The following is a 17615-nucleotide window of genomic DNA, read 5'->3' on the forward strand; positions in this document are numbered from 1 at the left end:
CCTAAAGATGAGCTCACCGCTCCACTTATCCTTTCCTTTCAGGTCTATCTATTAATCCATCAAGATCTGTCTTCATGATTACTGTCAAGATCCGCCATTTGTGGCCGTCCCAAATAACGCTTGAATGAGCCCTTAACCAATGCAAAGCTGGGGGCAAGGGCGATTCGCAACATAAGGATCAAAATCCTCATATGCTCTTCCTCACTTTCTCGACCCTGAGTTGTCACGACATTGGACTGTTGGTCTATTGGCCTCTTGACAAAGAAGTCACAATTCTGAAAGACAATGGCCGCATTGCCGAATATGAAGTCGATGGTGCCGTAGATGTGGCAGTTGCGGTAAAAGTGCTACTAGGAGCATGTATAGAGCTTATCTTGGTAAGCTTTAAAGCTACACTGGTAGAAGATGGATTGGTCCAAGTTGACCAAAAGTGCAAGAGCTTAGTGTTTCTAGGACCAGCCGTACTTTCGAATGCCATGTCTCTTGCCTTAAAACCATCCCCAAAGACAGCTGTATGGATTTTAAGAGATTAGTTCAAGAGCTAATACATTGATGAGCTAGTCATTGACCAACATTTTGAAAGCTTAATATCAAATGTAGTTGAAGTCATAGTGGTGGAACCATCCATAACATTTCTATTACCCGTGATGATGGTCCGATAGATGCTGTCGTTAACGAAAATTATGTTCTTGATATCCTTTCCAATATTGACTTTCTTGTTATAGGCTCTAGATTTTATGTAGAATACCACTCAGTCAGGCCGTTTCTTACCCATTCTAGCTAGCATAGCTACAGCCTCATTGATTGTCTCGTGAGAGCCAAAATTTTCCTTTATCACAATGAAATCGGCCTTAGATGTTGTTGCATTCTACCATGCTAAAAGATCACGATTCGGGTCGGCCTCAAACCTCGGCAGTGTTCTTGTAAGCAAATGAGTGTAATAAGCATGTGATTTGAGTACAAAAATGAATTTTTTGGACACAATAAGAAATTTAAAAAATGAATTTGACTAGTGATGATAATAATACCAAGTATAATCTACCAATGAAAATGAGTGTATATGCATGTGGGTTATTGAAAAGCAAAAAAGTCCATGCGTGCCAATGGCGTGCGGCCGGCGTAGCCTGAGCTCTTTAAATTACTATTTTTGTTGTTGTTTTTATTATTTATTATTTATTATCCGAAAAAAAAGGAAAATACATCAATATAAAATCTAAGGCCTAATTAAAAACCTAATCAAAATTTATGTGTCAACAATAAGCAACATTTTGTCTGCAAACCATGTGCCCTACGTTACGCCGAACTACACTAATGAGTTCCCCACTTGGGTGAGGCCCGGCGGCCGGAAGCTCTTGCGGTCTTCGTCTGCGGCATCTAAGGCTAATACTGTGGTGGCCCAAGATGGTTCAGGGAACTATAAAACAATTAGCAAAGCCATAACCACATCCTCGAAGCGGCCCGGCACAGCAAGGTACATAATTTATATCAAGGCCGGTACACATAATGAGATTGTTGGAGTTGGAACCAATTTGGTGAACATTATGTTCGTGGGTGATGGTATTGGAAAGACCATAATTACTGGAAGCAAAAGCGTTGATGGCGGATCTACTACCTTTAATTCAGCAACAGTGGGTGAGTTTATATCATTTAAGTTATTTATGATTTTGTGCATTTTATTCAAAATAAATTCTTTAAAAGTAAAATAAAATAAAAAAAGAGAAAAGAGAATTATCAACAGCCAGTTAGTCGATTCATGGGGCTAGTAGGCTTACCTTGGTAACTTAATATGCCTTATAAGATCATAGTTTTCAATATCCGTTGTGATTTTGTTGAATTGTCGAAAAATGTTAAGATATGTGCTATGTTCCACATGTGATCTGATCCACAGAAATAACTTATACGACCTAATCTAGTAAATATTCGAATAGACAATTCAACGAACTAAGGTCGTCATTTGCTAATTAAGCCCATACGAGTTTTTCAACTAGTTAAATTTTGTGGCCGACCTAAGATGTCCCTTTGAGCAAACCAACCTTCTATTTTTCCTTGATTAAAGAGGGGGGCATTTCATAGAGATTGGATAAATTTACGTGTATACTAAGGGCTTGTTATTTTTATGTATAAGAATGTATGAACAATTTTTTCACATAGTTTCTATTAATAAATTGAAACATTTATGCTAATGTGGCTATTTATTGACTTTCTTCAAAAACATGGTCGTAAACATGATATTTTAGATATAATAATAATTAATTGAATTCAAGTTTTGACTACTGTAAACAATCAATCTTCATAGGAGGAGAAGAATTATAAGCTTTGACTTCAATTAATCTCGTTGAAGATTAACCTTGATCGAGAACATGTACAAAGCTTCACTTAACATCATCAATAAGACACAGTACATAATAAATATTTATTATATCGCCACTATTACTACATATAAATAGATATAATAGCCTTTAGATTGCTTTTATAAGATAGCAATAAAATTAAATTGACGAATAGTCCGATTCTTTCAATTCCTATAATAATTAATGGAGTAGGTCAAGATCATGAATGCGCGATTTGGACAATTATTTGGTTCTATATGATGTAGTCAATAATGCATTTGGAGGTCATTTTAATTCTCGAGATACTTTTATGATTTAGATTACATTAACAAGTAGATCTGCATACTAATAATCTTTCCTATCTTGAATTTCAGCTATTGTTGGCGATGGATTCATTGCCCAAGGCATCACTTTCCGTAACACTGCCGGTGCGGCAAATCACCAAGCAGTAGCTTTGCGCTCTGGCTCTGACCTCTCGATCTTCTATCAATGTGGCTTTGAGGGTTATCAAGACACCCTTTACGTTTATTCTGCGCAACAATTCTACAAAGAGTGCGACATCTATGGCATAGTTGACTTTATCTTTGGAAATGCTACCGTTGTTCTCCAAAATTGCAACATCTATGCTAGAAACCCTCCTAACAAGGTCAATACCATCACTGCACAGGGCCGAACTGACCCCAACCAAAATACTGGCATCTCTATCCACAATTGCAAAGTCATTGCAGCTTCAGACTTGACGTCGATTCAAAGCTCTGTTAAAACGTACCTCGGGAGATCGTGGCAAAAATATTCAAGAACTGTTTTCACTAAGACTTACCTTGATAGCTTAATTGACTCGGCCGGTTGGTTAGCGTGGAATGGCAACTCTGCCCTTACGACTCTGTACTATATAGCTTATTTGAGTACAAAAATGAATTTTTTGGACACAATAAGAAATTTAAAAAATGAATTTGACTAGTGAAGATAATAATACCAAGTATAATCTACCAATGAAATTGAGTGTATATGCATGTGGGTTATTGAATAGCAAAAAAGTCCATGCATGCTAATGGCATGTGGCCAGCATGCCAATGGCGTGCAGCAGGCATGCCACGATGATTTGAGCTCTTTAAATCACTTCAATTCCTAGTATTGTGTTTAATAAGTTCATTTTTTTAATAAAATCATTTTGTTATCACCCACTATTCCTAAGGACTCTTGAGGACATTTGAAGCTTGGCCTTTTTACTCTCCTCTCCATTGATGCGCCATGGCTCGACTTTATGTAATCCCCTCGTAAAATAGGGTCTTGAGAGCGAACTCGCCACTCCATTTGTCCTATCCCTTTAGGTCTGTCAACTAATCGAGGTCCATCTTCATGATTACCGTCCTAGGGTACTTCTTCCACGGTCATCCTAAGTAGCTCCTAAACGAGCCCTTGATCATTGTGAAGTTGGGGTGAAGGCTTTATTTGATTTGGGCTTAAGGCCCTGTCCGCCCAAGTTGGGCCCAGAAAGCCTAGCCCACGGGAATAGGGCCCGTGGAAAGAAGGGGGTATAAAAGGGAGGAGAGAGAGAAAAACTACCGTTGGTTAATTGTACGTACGCTGTTTTCTCTCAACGCTCTCTCCCTCTCTCCCGTTTTCTCCAAAAGCGAAACAGCAAAGCAATTGAAGGAGTTTGCCTCCTCGGATCGAACAAGGCTCGATTTCTCTTCTTCTGACGGCGTCGGTGTCTAATCTGTGGCAATCAAGGTACGCTCGAATCCGTGGTGTGCTTTACGATCGGTGATACGTGTCGTTTTCTTAGGCTTCGCTTCCGCATTGATTTAGGGGTTCGATTTAGTGTCGAATCCGGTATTTCGGGGATCAGTCATTCCCTACATTGGTATCAGAGCCCTAGTTCACGTTTTCCCGATCAATTTGATGTGTTTTGATTGATTTTTCGCAAAAGGAACTTCGGCCGTACGGATCGGGGCGAGCAATCCCGACACCCGAGACTTCTTAGGCCATTTTCATGAGTTTTCGAATGTCAAAAACAAATTCTGAAAGCACTGGGAGAAAAGCGACGTTGAGACGAGTCTGGAGATGTCTCGAGCGCGGCCGGGCGACGCCGCACGCGCTCGGAAGCGCTCGATCGCCAGGCGCGTGCGGCACACGCGCCGGTCGGCGAATCGGCGCGTGCGCGCCGCCGGCCGGCGAACCGGCACGCGCCGGTCCACGGACCGACGCATGCTGACGTCAGCATGACGTCACCCAACGGTCAGTAACCGCCGGGCTGACGTCATCGATGACGTCAGCGATGACGTCGGTTGGCCGGGCGGCGACCCGACCCGCTGACGATGGCACACGCGTGGCATGTGCCGCTGACGTCTGCGTGACGTCAGCCCGCGCACGCGCGCGGCACGTGCAGCCAGTCCGCCCGAACGGTCCGACCGGTCCGGCCGGTCCGACATCCGACGATCGACGAGCGTTGACCGGCGACGACCGTTGACCGTTGACTTGACCGTTGACCGTTGACTTTGACCGTTGACCCAAAAAAAAAAAAAAGGAAAAGAATGTGTTTCTTTTTCAATTAAGTCTATGTGGATTATATGTAATCCCTTATTTGTTCTGCATTTGTTGTAGGAACAATGCCTCCCATGAGGTTGCGCACACCTATTCGCGCAGTGACCGATGAACAAAAGGAAAGGCTGTCTAAGTTGATAGCTGAGCTGACTGATCATCGATGGGAGAGTGGTGACTTAATTGATCACGTCCTTGAAGTCAACGGAAAATTCAACAGGTCATATGGAATGGTCGTCCTATGTCACAAATCGAGATGGTGCGATTTTTCATAAGCACTCTTCCACCCGAATGGCAAGATGTGTTGAATCGCATATGGGATGTCAACGGAGCTGCTTCCTATAAGAAAATTGTGATAGATTTTGTAAATGAATATTACTGTATTGTTACAAGGGAAAAGATCAAGAAATTGAACAAAAGAGGATCTTTCCCAGTTCGTGTGCTGACTATGTGTTAGTTGTATTGGCTGATGTATGTTAAGTGTGCTTTGTGGACATATAATGTATTGTTTACTACCCGATTGTTATTGATGTAACAACTGATATGTTAGTTGTATTGATTGAAAGCATTATTGTTTTATTGGAATTCAATTATCTCGTTGCTTTCATTATTGCTGGTTGTCTTTGTGGGTAATTAGTCATGGGTAGTTTTTAGAAGTTTTTGTAGCTTCATAGAATTGATTTTGCATAAGACAATTATATTGATGATAGTTTTAAGTTAGGATTTTGGAGGATGATTGGAAACATAGTGACCTTTTGATTCTAAAACCTTACTTAAAATTATTCATTAATATGATGGGTCTATGCAAATAAGGATGCATAATTGATAGGCATTAATTATTCGTGCATGTATGTCTGATGTGTTCAGAACGATAGTTCATCAACTAAGAATGTAATTGCTGATATGAACGGCTACAATTGTGAAATATTGAATATGAAGATTCAATATGTGCTGGAAAAGCAAGAAGCACTAGAAGCTCTTGACCATGTTATGGAAGATCTTGAGAATGCTGTGCGCCACCTTGAGCTGGTAGAGGACCGCTTAATGGCATGTGAGCTGAGAATAGATATTTGCAATGCTGGTTCTAGCTCATAAAGGGTTTTGAGCTCTAAGCGCAAGCGTATTGATTCGTTCAATATGTGGGAATGCAAAGGATCAAGTCTTTATTGCAAGAAATCAAGAGTTAACCAACACAAGAGAGGAAAACGTCCTCAAGTTAAGAAAATGTCAAGGGTGAGGTGTTACAATAGTGACAAGAAAAGTCACTATGCTCGCGTCTGTCGTGAGCCAAAGAAGGTAAACACCTCTTGTACATTTGAGAACTTTGATTATGTGTCAAGTTCTGAATTATTGGCTGAATCCAATCCTTTGTGGACTGTAGATTCATGAGCAATAGACGATCTAGCGAAGGATAAAGGATCCTTCGTGGAATTCCGACGAATACCAACTGGAACTGAGTGGATCTATGTGGAAAACAACTCCAGAGCTGAAGTTAATAGGGATTGGCACCTGCCAACTGAACATGTGTGGTGGACGCAACTTGTTCCTACATGATGTTCTAAATGCTCTGGAGATTCATCGAAATTTAGGTGTCTGTTTTGTTGTTGGTTAAGCTTGGTTTTAATATGAACTTCCATAATAGAGTTGTAGATTTGTATTTGGATACAAACTACTATGATTTTGGTCACTTTCTAGATGGTTTTATTGTACTAAATGTTGACTGTGGTGATGTCAATATGTTATTCCCTTGTTTCACGTCTTCTACTTTATATGATAATGATGTGAATATGGTGGCATGCTAGACTTGGTCATATGGGCCAACAACATATGAAAAGACTAGCCAAAGAGGGCTTGTTGGGCAATATTGAATAAGTTGATTTGTCCATATGTAAGCATTGCCTAGAAGGGAAAACGACAAGGAAACCATTTGGAAAAGGTAAAAGAGCTAACGTTCCTCTGCATTTAATCCATTATGACATTTGTGGTTCAATGAATGTGAGAGGAAGGCATGTGACTGTTTACTTCATCACTTTTAATAGATGATTATACTCGATTCGGATGTGTCTATTTGATTTCTCATAAATCTGAAGCATAAGTTGTTTCAAAAGGTTTATGAACTTGGTTGAAAATCAATTAGACAAGAAAATAAAAGTATTGAGATCCGATCGAGGTCGAGAATATTTATCTGATGAGTTCAGAAAATTATGTGATGAAAAAGGAATAGAAAGACAGTTGTCTATTCCATATACTCCTCAACAAAATGGTGTTGCAGAGAGAAGAAACAGAACCTTACTAGAAATGGTTAGGTCCATGATGGCGTATGCTAACTTACATATCACTTTTATGGAGTGATGCGTTGTTAACTGCTGCCTAAATACTTAACCGAATGCCTTCCAAATCAGTTAGTTCCACTCCATATGAGTTATGGATAGGTAGAAAACCGGACTTAAGTTTACTTAAGCCATATGGTTATGCTGTCTATACTTATATGTCCTCTCACAAGTTTAGGAAATTGAGTCCCATATAAAAGTAGAGTATTTTAATGAGATACTCCGAACACTCAAAAGGGTATGTGTTCGTAGGTGAGCAGGAAAGTGGGAGAATAACTGAATTTGAATCACAGGATGTCACATTCTTAGTGGATGAATTTCCTAAGAAGGGCGAAATAGGGGAAGATTACTTCCTATTTGAAACCTTGGATTAAGATTATGATATTAGTGGTGTTTATCCAAGTGGGAGTAATATGAGATGTGATGAATTGAATTCAACTCATTCTCAATTGCAACCACCTGATGTGACGACATCATCATTACCTAATCCAAGTGGGAGCATAATGGGGAATGATGTGCTAAGTGTACAATCTTCCATACAGCGAACAAGTTGCTAAAGTATTCCCCGTCGACGTCTTGACATTGAAGGGGAAACTTTTATGATTGCTCCGCAAGATGAGGATGAGCCAAGAAATATTAATGAGACTCTTAAATGCCCTAGTAAGGAAAAAATGGATTTATGCAATGAAAGAGGAGATGGAGTCAATGAAGTCAAACCAAGTCTGGGAACTGGTTGATCTTCCAAAAGGGACGCAAAGCTATTGGGAACAAGTGGGTTCTCAAAATAAAGCGAAAGGCTGATGGCTCGATAGAAAGGCATAAGGCTCGCCTTGTGGCGAAAGGGGTATAATCAACAGGAAGGAATTGATTATGAAGATATTTTTTCTCCTGTAGTAAGATTTGCCTTGATTCGCATAGTTCTGGCAATAGTGTTTAGTATGGATCTTGAGTTACATCAAATGGATGTAAAGACTGCTTTCCTCAATGGAGAATTAGAGGAAGAAATATATATGGAACAACTTGTTGGTTTCATAGTGAAAGGCCAAGAAGAAAAAGTATGTCGACTTTTGAGGTCGATATATGGTCTTAAGCAAGTCATCAAGACAATGGTATATACGTTTTCATAATGCCATAATGGCATATGATTTTACGATGATTGATGAGGATCATTGTGTATATATCAAAAGATCCAAGGATCAATTTGTGATCATATCATTATATGTTGATGATATACTAATTACCGGAAGCAATATGGAGTTTTGTTAAGACTGTCAAGAGTTGGTTGTCTTCCAACTTTGAGATAAAGGATATGGGTGAGGCTGCATACATTCTTGGAGTTAAGATTTCAAGAGATCGTTCGAAGAGATCGTTGTCTCTTTCGCAAGAAACTTATATATACAAAGTTCTTGAACGATTTCGTATGCAAGATTGTAAACCCATAGACATTCCTATTGCAAAAGGTGAAGTGTTGAGCCACAGACTGTGTCCAGGGACTCCACAAGAGAATGAACAAATGAAGCATGTTCCTTATGCAAGTGCTGTTGGGAGCTTGATGTACGCTATGATGTGTACAAGACCCGACATATGTTTTGCAGTTGGAATGGTGAGTAGATACCAATCCAATCCAGTCCAAAGACATTGGAAGGCCGTTAAGAGAATACCGAGGTATCCGAAGGGAACCGCTGATTACAAGTTGAATTACCAAGGAAAAGATCTGCGACTTGAAGGCTACTCGATGCTGATTGGGAGGAGATTTAGATGAAAGAAAATCTACCTCAGGATTTGCTTTCTTACTGAGCAATGGCGCCATATCATGGAGTAGTAAGAAGCAAACGTGCATAGCCTTATCCACGATGGAAGCTGAGTTCGTGGCATTATCAACAGCAAGACAAGAAGGAGTTTGGCTTAAGAGATTCTTGGATCATTTAGGTGTTATTGATAAAGCTGCAAATCAATTGTTGGTTAACTGTGATAGCCAAGCAGCTATAGCGTACACCAAAGATCCAAAGTATCATGGCAAGACCAAACATATAGATACCAAGTATAACTTTGTAAAAGATATGGTTGCACGAAAGGATGTGAACTTGCAGTACATATCTACGCATAGAATGGTAGCAGATCCAATGACAAAGCCAATACCTAGAGATGTGTTTTGTGGTCATGTAAAATCTCTAGGATTGCGTAGAGTCTGATGTACTGGATTGTAATTTCCCTGAGTTGTTCACATTTATGAAATTTCGTTTTTCATTGATTAATGCCGATGAATCTTTGTGTGATCTTTATGCATCCTAATGCTCAGTGCATTATTTTAAGTTGAGGAAGTATGTCGGACAGATAAGAGATTAGCCCACTCACACGGATAATCGCCTCTATTTACTGTGTGATAAATAGAGATGAGACTGTATTTAAGCTTATTATCTAGGTGATAATCGAGAGCTCGGGCTTAAAATACACATGTCGCCTTAACTAAGTGTTAAGATGAGGACATAATACTTATGATGTCCGAAAGTAAAATACCCCACATATTTTACTTTATCCGTCTAAGATGCCGATGTGAGTTCGATGAATTTTGTGAATGAGTAGATACGTGAACTCAAGTTAGACATTGGGTATGTCCGAACTATCATCTGTACGGTATTGAAAGGTATAGACATACGCTCCATGGGAAAGGAGTTAATACCGTAATACGTATTTCATACTACGTATGCATGAGACGACCAATAAGAGTGGCAAAAGTTTGATCTCAACTTTTATGTCGTGTGAGACTCTTGAGGAAGAGAGTTCCTCAATTTCTTAGTCCCCTCAAGACTCTTACTTATTCTCAAGGTTTCTATTTAGTGTTTGCTATCTTAGGATGTTGCCAATAGTCATGAGTTTGATTCGATCTAATGGGACATTTCTAGAAAAGCAAGCTGAACTGAAATTGAGAGTTTGAAGGAAAGAGGAAGATCGATTTTGGAGAATCACATTATAGTTTTGTATTCACTGGTCGACCAATTATGACTGTCTTTGTGATGATTATAATTGTGAATACAATATATATCATTGTTTAAAAAGAGATCAAAAGAGAGATATAAATGTGATTGATCGATCTAGGGTACTGCATACTAAATCTACTCAGAATGTGACGCCCATTATGAGCTGTTATATATTCCTAACAGATGTATAACAACGAGCTCTCAAAGTATGCTGGTCGCACGGATTATTCACCGGTATGAACGTTGAAGAGAGGTAAAGAGAATCTTGTTCGGCCCACCTTGTGCGAGTGGGAGATGAAGGCTTTATTTGATTTGGGCTTAAGGCCCTGTCCGCCCAAGTTGGGCCTAGAAAGCCTAGCCCACGGGAATAGGGCCCGTGGAAAGAAGGGGGTATAAAAGGGAGGAGAGAGAGAGAAAAACTACCGTTGGTTAATTGTACGTACGCTGTTTTTCTCTCAACGCTCTCTCCCTCTCTCCCGTTTTCTCCAAAAGCGAAACAGCAAAGCAATTGAAGGAGTTTGCCTCCTCGGATCGAACAAGGCTCGATTTCTCTTCCTCTGACGGCGTCGGTGTCTAATCTGTGGCAATCAAGGTACGCTCGAATCCGTGGTGTGCTTTACGATCGGTGATACGTGTCGTTTTCTTGGGCTTCGCTTCCGCATTGATTTAGGGGTTCGATTTAGTGTCGAATCCGGTATTTCGGGGATCAGTCATTCCCTACATGGGGGAAGGGCGATTCGCGACATGTGGATAAGAATCCTCGTGTCTTCCTCCTTGCTTTCTCGACCTTGAGTCGCCACTATGTTGGCATGGTGGTCTATCATTCTCTTGATGAATATGTCACAATTCTAGATGACAGATGCATTTTCGAAATGAAGTAGATGGTGTTGTAGACGTGGCAGTTGAGATAGAATTGCCGCTAAGAGTACATATAAAGCATATCTTGGTAAGCCTTGAACTAGTTCGACCTAACCAAAAGGGCAACGGCTTGATGCTTCTAAGGGCTGGCCATATTCTCGAACGTCATGTCTCTTGCCCAATAGCCTTCCTTAAAGATAGCTGCATGAATTTTAAGAGATTAGCTCAAGAGCTAACCTTAATGCGCTACAAATTGACTAATGTTAGCTTAATTTCTTACTGAATGTAGCTGAAATCATAGTGGTGGAGCCATTTGGCACATTTCTACTATAGGTGATGACAGTCTAATCCATGCCTTTGTAGATGAACATGACGTTCTTCATGTCCTCTTCGATATCTACTTTCTTGTTGTAGACTCCCACTTTCATATATATTATTACTTTGTCGGGCTGTTTCTCACCCATTCTAACGAGCGTGGCCACAAATTGTCTTATGAGAGCTAGAATTGACCTGGGCCACAATGAAATCGGCCTTTGAAGTTTTTACATTCCAAGATGCTAAAAGCCCGTTGTACAAATCTAGCCTAAGCATTGGCAATCCTCTCATAAGGAAATAGGATCATAACCGCGTGATTTTAGTACAAAAATAAATTTATTGGACATAATAAAAAATGAAAAACGAATAAGACAAAGAAGGCAAATGGATTACCTCTCCTGCCACCATCGTGGTCATGGTTAAGGGCCTTATACTCTCAAAGTGCTAGGGGTGGTGGCGGCATTGACAAAGAAGATGCTGGTGGCAGTGATGGCAATGAGGAGGAGGAGGAAGGTGGCAGTGAGAGTCCAAATGGACATTTTGGCTGACCTCTAGTGACGGGTGTCAAGTCACAAGACAAAGTGCGAAAATGTAGGATTTTGGATGGAGGAAGTTTGTCATGGGATGAGTTTCCTTTATAGGAGTTGTTCATGGAGGGCAAACTTGGAATGTGGTCATGCCCGTGTGTTGTCGAATGGACATGATTTTCAGTCCCTTGACCTTAGTGTAAGCACTAAAATACAAGGGCATTAATCTAAGTTCTAAAACTAACACCCAAGTCAATCCATGATTGTAGAGAAGTTGTTATTATACTATTTTATTCTTTTTGGTATGACATTATTATATTTTTACTATGATTTTATGGTCAAATATTATACTAAAATACTATTGTTGTTTATATTTTCGTCAGCTCTTCTTCTCAAGGGCTAGATTTAAGGAGCTTAGGAATTTAAGTGTTCGATTTAAAGAACTCAAACCACTGTACCACCATCCGCATGTTAGTGGCATGTCGGTTGCACACATATACTTGGTATTATTATCATCACTCTTATTTCTAATCTTTCCATTGATTATCCCCTCTTTTATGTCTTCTAATTGAAAATTATTAAAATTAGAAACAATCTTGCACCCGAAAAAATTAGCACTCTGAGCAAATAACAATGACCAAGAAAGCAAATAAATACCTCTCCTAACACCCCCACTTAGGCCATCCAACGAAGCATGACCCTCCTTCTCTAAGGCATCCAAATAAGTCTGGCGGTTCGTGGACATGCCACTTAGCCATGCTCGAGCTGGACCGTGTAATCCTCCCTATTGAGCAATTGCATGAGCCTAGACTCGTAGTCCTTATAGAGCTTAGAGCAATCACTCAAAGCCAAATTATGTCTTGGGTGCATTTGGTTTGACTTTAGAGGAATGTCTTTGAGAAAATACAAAGGCCTTTTGCCTAAAAGGGTTTTTTGAAATTTATGATTTTCATTATCTTTTCTATGTCAAGTGATAATGTTACACCAGTCCTAAGAATCCATAAATCTCCTTCAATGAATCTTCTCATAAAAAATGGCATGACCTCCTAAAGACATGGAAACTTGGCCAATTAATCCTCCTCTCTGTCGATGCACCAAGTTCATGTACTCCCCCGTAAAACAAGGTCATGAGGGCAAACTCACCACTCCACTCATCCAATCCCTTCGGGTTTATCAACCCATTGAGATTCATCTTCATGGAAATGTAAGTAGTGTTTGGTAAGGTGTATTCTAAAAACATATTGGAAAACAATTTTGGCATAAATGCCATTTGGTAAAAGCTATATTCTGTAAGTAATTTTTGCCTTTCGTTTTCTTCATAAAAAATCTCAAACTATTTGCTGGAGGAACTAAGCAGCCATGAGCGAAGGTGGTAGTTGCTTGCTAATGGCAAGTGATTGCTCAAAAGTGACATGCCAACTGCTCGATGGGCCTCATGTTCTCAAGTGCTAGAGGTGGTAGCAGCAGTGATTGAAATGGTGGTGGCAATGGCGATGATGAGGATGAAGGTGGTGATGAAAATATAAGTGGACATTTTGGTTGGCTTCCAGTGAAGTGTGTTAGGTTGAGACAAAGTGAAAAGGTAATACTGCCAATGGAGGAAATTGTGCTGGGATGAGGTTCATTTATAGTAATAGCTCATGGAAGCCAACACTTGGACCATGTTCATGCCCATGTGTCATTGAATGGAGATGGTATTGACCTTAGTATATGGCACTAAGATATCAGGTATTGATCTAAGTTTCAAAATTAGCATACAAGTCAACCCATTGATGGTTGTGAGATAGCTATAATTCACACCTAAATTTTGATTGTCCATTTAATAATAAATTACATAAAAAGTTAGGGGTTAAACCTTAGTCCCTGAACAAAAATGGTATAATTAATTCCATAGCTTATAGATATTATGACCATTTGCATTAAAAATAATATAATTGATCATTTAATTAAAAAAAGGAGAGAGGAAGAGAGAAAAAAAGAGAGAAAAATTGAAAAATTGAATCGGGCTGGTTCGACCCGGCACGCTTGGGCTCGGCCCGGGCGTCCGAACGTGCCTCGGCCCGGCCTCCTATGCTTTTCCTTCCGTGACCGGGCCCGGCCTAGATTGCTTTCCTTTTTTTTTTTTTTTTTAATTTCCCCCTCCGGCCCGGCCCGCGAATTGCCTTCCCTGTAGAACAGAGGACGCCGTACGCGGCAACAGGAGACAGGGCGGGAAAATCTGACCAAGTGTTGGTGGTCGGAGGCAGACCGGCAACGGAAGCCGGCGGTGGCGGGAGCTCGGGGGGATCGGCCTCGCCCGAACCCCGTCCGACGGGTCCTGGCCGACGCCCTCGAGCCGGTGGCTCCCGTTTTCTCCGGGGCCAAGCCTCCGGTGGGTGTTCTGTTTTTGCTTTGGTGCAAGTCTGCTTTCCTCGAAGATCCTGGCTCGGAGACACCAAGGCGGCCGGCCGAGGCCCGAATCGTTCCGGGCTCGTCTTTTGGCCGCCGCCACCTCCGCTAAGCCGGGTAGGAACCCGCGGCCGAGACTCGCCGGTGCCGCCTCACACTCGATTTCGAGCGTCGGTGAGCCGCTCCCAGTCACTGTGACGTGTTGTTACCTCGTCTGTGTTGACTGTCGATGTCGGTTATTGCTCATATCGGCTCCGTCTCGCTTTTCCGATTGGCCCCCACTACCTATTTGTTGAATGCCGCAGTGAGATCTGGTTTTAGTTTCCTCGGTTCTGGCTGAAATCGAGTCGCCTGCGCACGGCCTCATTTTGTAAGAGGGTTTCTGTGATGTTTGGCGGGTGTCGGACGTGTAGATGGAATAACCAAGTGGCTAGTCGCTTGAGCATGTGTGAGGCGATGTCAAGGCATTCGGATGATCGATAAGATGTTTGTTTGAAGTGTTTTCGCACGTTCGCTGGGTTTTGATTGGGTTCTACAGGTGATCAACGGGCGGCCCACGTAGGCTCGGGAGATGAACGGGTAGGTTTGGACAAGTCTTTTACGTAAAGAGATCCAACCCGCCCAAAAATTGTCATACATGTTTCATTTAGCAGGTGCATTTGGGCAATACATTAGGCCCGATTTTTAGGGCCAGCTTCGCTCGAGCCCGCCTAAAGATCACCTATACACGGGCCTGACTTTCTTGCACCTAATTATGGCCTAAGCTTGTGGTTGGACTTTTAAACGTATGGCATCGAAGTCAAGTTTTTGCCTCCGCGTGCCCCATATTTATTTTGCGTGGACGTGGCTTTGCCTCTAAAGTTGATACACAGAACTTTAGATAGCTTGCGATCGTAAAATAATTTGCTTTCATTGTTGGAGTGATCGATTCACGGTGGTTTGACCGAATATCATTCAACGGACGCATCCGGCAATTATTAACATACTTTGTTTTTAACGCCATGACCACGAGTAAACTGTTCATTGCGCCATTACTTGGATTTAAACCAAATAGAAGAAACGACAATATGCCAATACAGAAAATGATATATATAGGCAGAAAAAGTGTGAAAATCACCATAAAAGTACAATCTTGAAAGAATAACAAATTACAATCATGAAAGGATCACAATATGATCACTTTATTACATCAGATATCTATACTGAATGGGAACTATAAATAAGAATCTTTTGCTAATTATCTTTTTTTTGGTAAAGATCTTTTGCTAATTATCTATGTTCTGCATCCGACAGAAACACTTGTGTTCCTTGTGAGGTGCCTTGTACTCCTGCAAGAGTTGCATTCCACCTCTGATTTTCGTTCTTTAAAAAACTTAAAGGCCGGATGTGTACGGCACGCCAGTGGCGGGCAACCAAGAGCCCCCAGCAATGAAGCTCCCAACGGTGAACTTAGAAGCCTCAGTTGCACTTGTGATAACATGGTAACCTGCCCATGTGACCCTACTAGCAGTAGATGACCCAGGGCCAGTGTTCAGATACTCTCCATAGTACAGAGTGTCGAGGGCAAAGTTGCCATCCCATTCCATCCAACCGGCCGAGTTAATCAAGCTATCAAGATAAGTCTTCATGAAGACTGTCCTGGAATATTCTTGCCACGGCCTACCAAGGTATGTCTTCACGGAGCTTTGAACAGATTTTAGGTCGGAAGCTGCGGTAACCTTGCAATTATGGATAGAGATGCCAGTGTTTTGGTTTGGGTCAGTTCGGCCTTGAGCAGTCACGGTATTAACCTTGTTAGGAGGGTTTCTAGCATAGATGTTGCAATTTTGCAACACAACAGCTGCGTTCCCAAAGATGAAGTCAACGGTGCCATAGATGTCACACTCTCTATAGAATTGACGCTCTGAATGAACATAGAGAGTGTCTTGATAACCTTCAAATCCACATCTATAGAACACCGAGAGATCAGAACCAGAGCGCAAAGCAACGGCTTGATGATTTGCTGCACCAGCAGTATTGCGGAAAGTGATATCTTGTGCAATGAATCCATCACCAACGACAGCTGAAATTCAAGATTAGAAAGATTATTAGAAATACAATCCATGTAGTCCGGCCACCAGCCGATTAGAATTTGTAAATGGAGTGTGGTCTCGCATACTACAGACATGATAGAAAGTCCTGGATGTTGCCTATTTTCTTGAAGACATGCGAAACTATGTACGTCTCCTTCCCGTTCGTAGTCAATGCTTGGCTTGATTATAGTAAAAAACTGTGAATGGATTATGGGCTTAGTTTTCTACAGCTGTCAAAAACTAAATTAGGCTATACAGGGTTTTTCTTTTTCTTTTATCAAAACAGTTTGCAGCAAAATAATATGATATACTTCCTAATAAACTGATATATACAGAACCTCTTTTTCTTATTTTCGGTATTTATTGACTATAAAATAAAGAGGATCAGATGTAGCTTTGATGATATTAACTTACCAACAGTCGCCGAATTGAAGGTGGTAGAGCCTCCGCCAACGCTTTTGCTTCCGGTGATTATGGTCTTCCCGATACCATCACCGACAAACATAATGTTCTCCAATTTCGATCCAACTTCAACATTTTCACTATATGTACCGGCCTTTATATAGATGATATACCTAGCAGTGCCTGACCTCTTTGACGCCGCGGTTATGGCTTCACTAATTGTCTTGTAGTTCCCCGAACCATCTTGGGCCACAATGATGTTAGCGTTAGACACGGCAGATGAAGATTGCAAGAGCTTTCGGTCGCCAGGCCTCACCCAAGTGGGGAATTTCTTTGTGTAGTTAGGTGTAGTGTAGGGTGCGTAGTTTAGGGCCAAAGTGTTGCTAATCAACTTGGAGACATTATTTGACATCAAAGGCAATACATTGCCGGATACACCTAATTCGGAGAACCCAGCTTGACACGTCTCGAGATTAGTCAAGGCCGTGCTGAGCCAAGTTTGCGCCTCATCTTGGGTGCAATCGTGGACAATAGTTCTGTTTAGACGAAGAATAGTGTACTCGTACAGCTGGAGGCAGTCGGCCCAAGCAGCTTTCTCGTGCTCATTGCTGCACTTCGACCCTAGCGAGTGCGTGTTGCTATGGGCCATTTGAGCTCTCTCAAGTGCGAGTTGCATCGAAACCTTGAGGAAATCGGATTTTTGCTTGATGGAAGCTTGCTTTGGGTCGTGGGTCAAGAAGTACTCACAAGGTTGAGGATAAGGCATTTTGCTACACCAGGCTTTCACATCGCTAGAGGAATAGCCAGAAATGGTTGGAGATAGCAATAGAGGTAAGAAGAGAAGGATCGCGAACTTTTGATGAGAACCCAT

General features: G+C 41.3%; 2 protein-coding genes across 2 annotated transcripts; one reads left to right on the forward strand and one right to left on the reverse strand.

The window, feature by feature from the left end:
• Positions 1 to 324: 324 nt before the first annotated feature.
• LOC104446295 (pectinesterase 2-like) lies at positions 325 to 11910 on the forward strand. The gene is made up of 4 exons (XM_018873212.2): positions 325 to 338; positions 1262 to 1632; positions 2705 to 3235; positions 11780 to 11910. Exons 1-4 carry the CDS (start codon positions 325 to 327, stop codon positions 11908 to 11910), a joined length of 1047 nt encoding a protein of 348 aa, XP_018728757.2.
• Positions 11911 to 15483: 3573 nt separating this feature from the next.
• Positions 15484 to 17615, reverse strand: LOC104444375 (pectinesterase 2). Its single transcript, XM_010058033.3, has 2 exons — positions 16757 to 17615; positions 15484 to 16332 (listed from the first exon to the last, which is right to left on the reverse strand). The coding sequence occupies exons 1-2, from the start codon at positions 17613 to 17615 to the stop codon at positions 15644 to 15646; spliced, it is 1548 nt and encodes a 515-aa protein (XP_010056335.2). The 3' UTR covers positions 15484 to 15643.

This window comes from Eucalyptus grandis, chromosome 5 (genome assembly GCF_016545825.1).
Source record: "Eucalyptus grandis isolate ANBG69807.140 chromosome 5, ASM1654582v1, whole genome shotgun sequence".
Lineage (NCBI taxonomy): Eukaryota > Viridiplantae > Streptophyta > Magnoliopsida > Myrtales > Myrtaceae > Eucalyptus > Eucalyptus grandis.

Bases quoted from the DNA above. Each gene is read 5' to 3' on its own strand.
- LOC104444375 (XM_010058033.3), bottom strand. From the start codon at position 17,615: ATGGGTTCTCATCAAAAGTTCGCGATCCTTCTCTTCTTACCTCTATTG. The intron at 16,333-16,756 runs GTAAGTTAATAT...CTTGAATTTCAG, and splicing joins CTTCAATTCGGCGACTGTTG to CTGTCGTTGGTGATGGATTC.
- LOC104446295 (XM_018873212.2), top strand. The intron at 1,633-2,704 runs GTGAGTTTATAT...CTTGAATTTCAG, and splicing joins CTTTAATTCAGCAACAGTGG to CTATTGTTGGCGATGGATTC. The intron at 3,236-11,779 runs GTACAAAAATGA...GTCATGGTTAAG, and splicing joins GTACTATATAGCTTATTTGA to GGCCTTATACTCTCAAAGTG.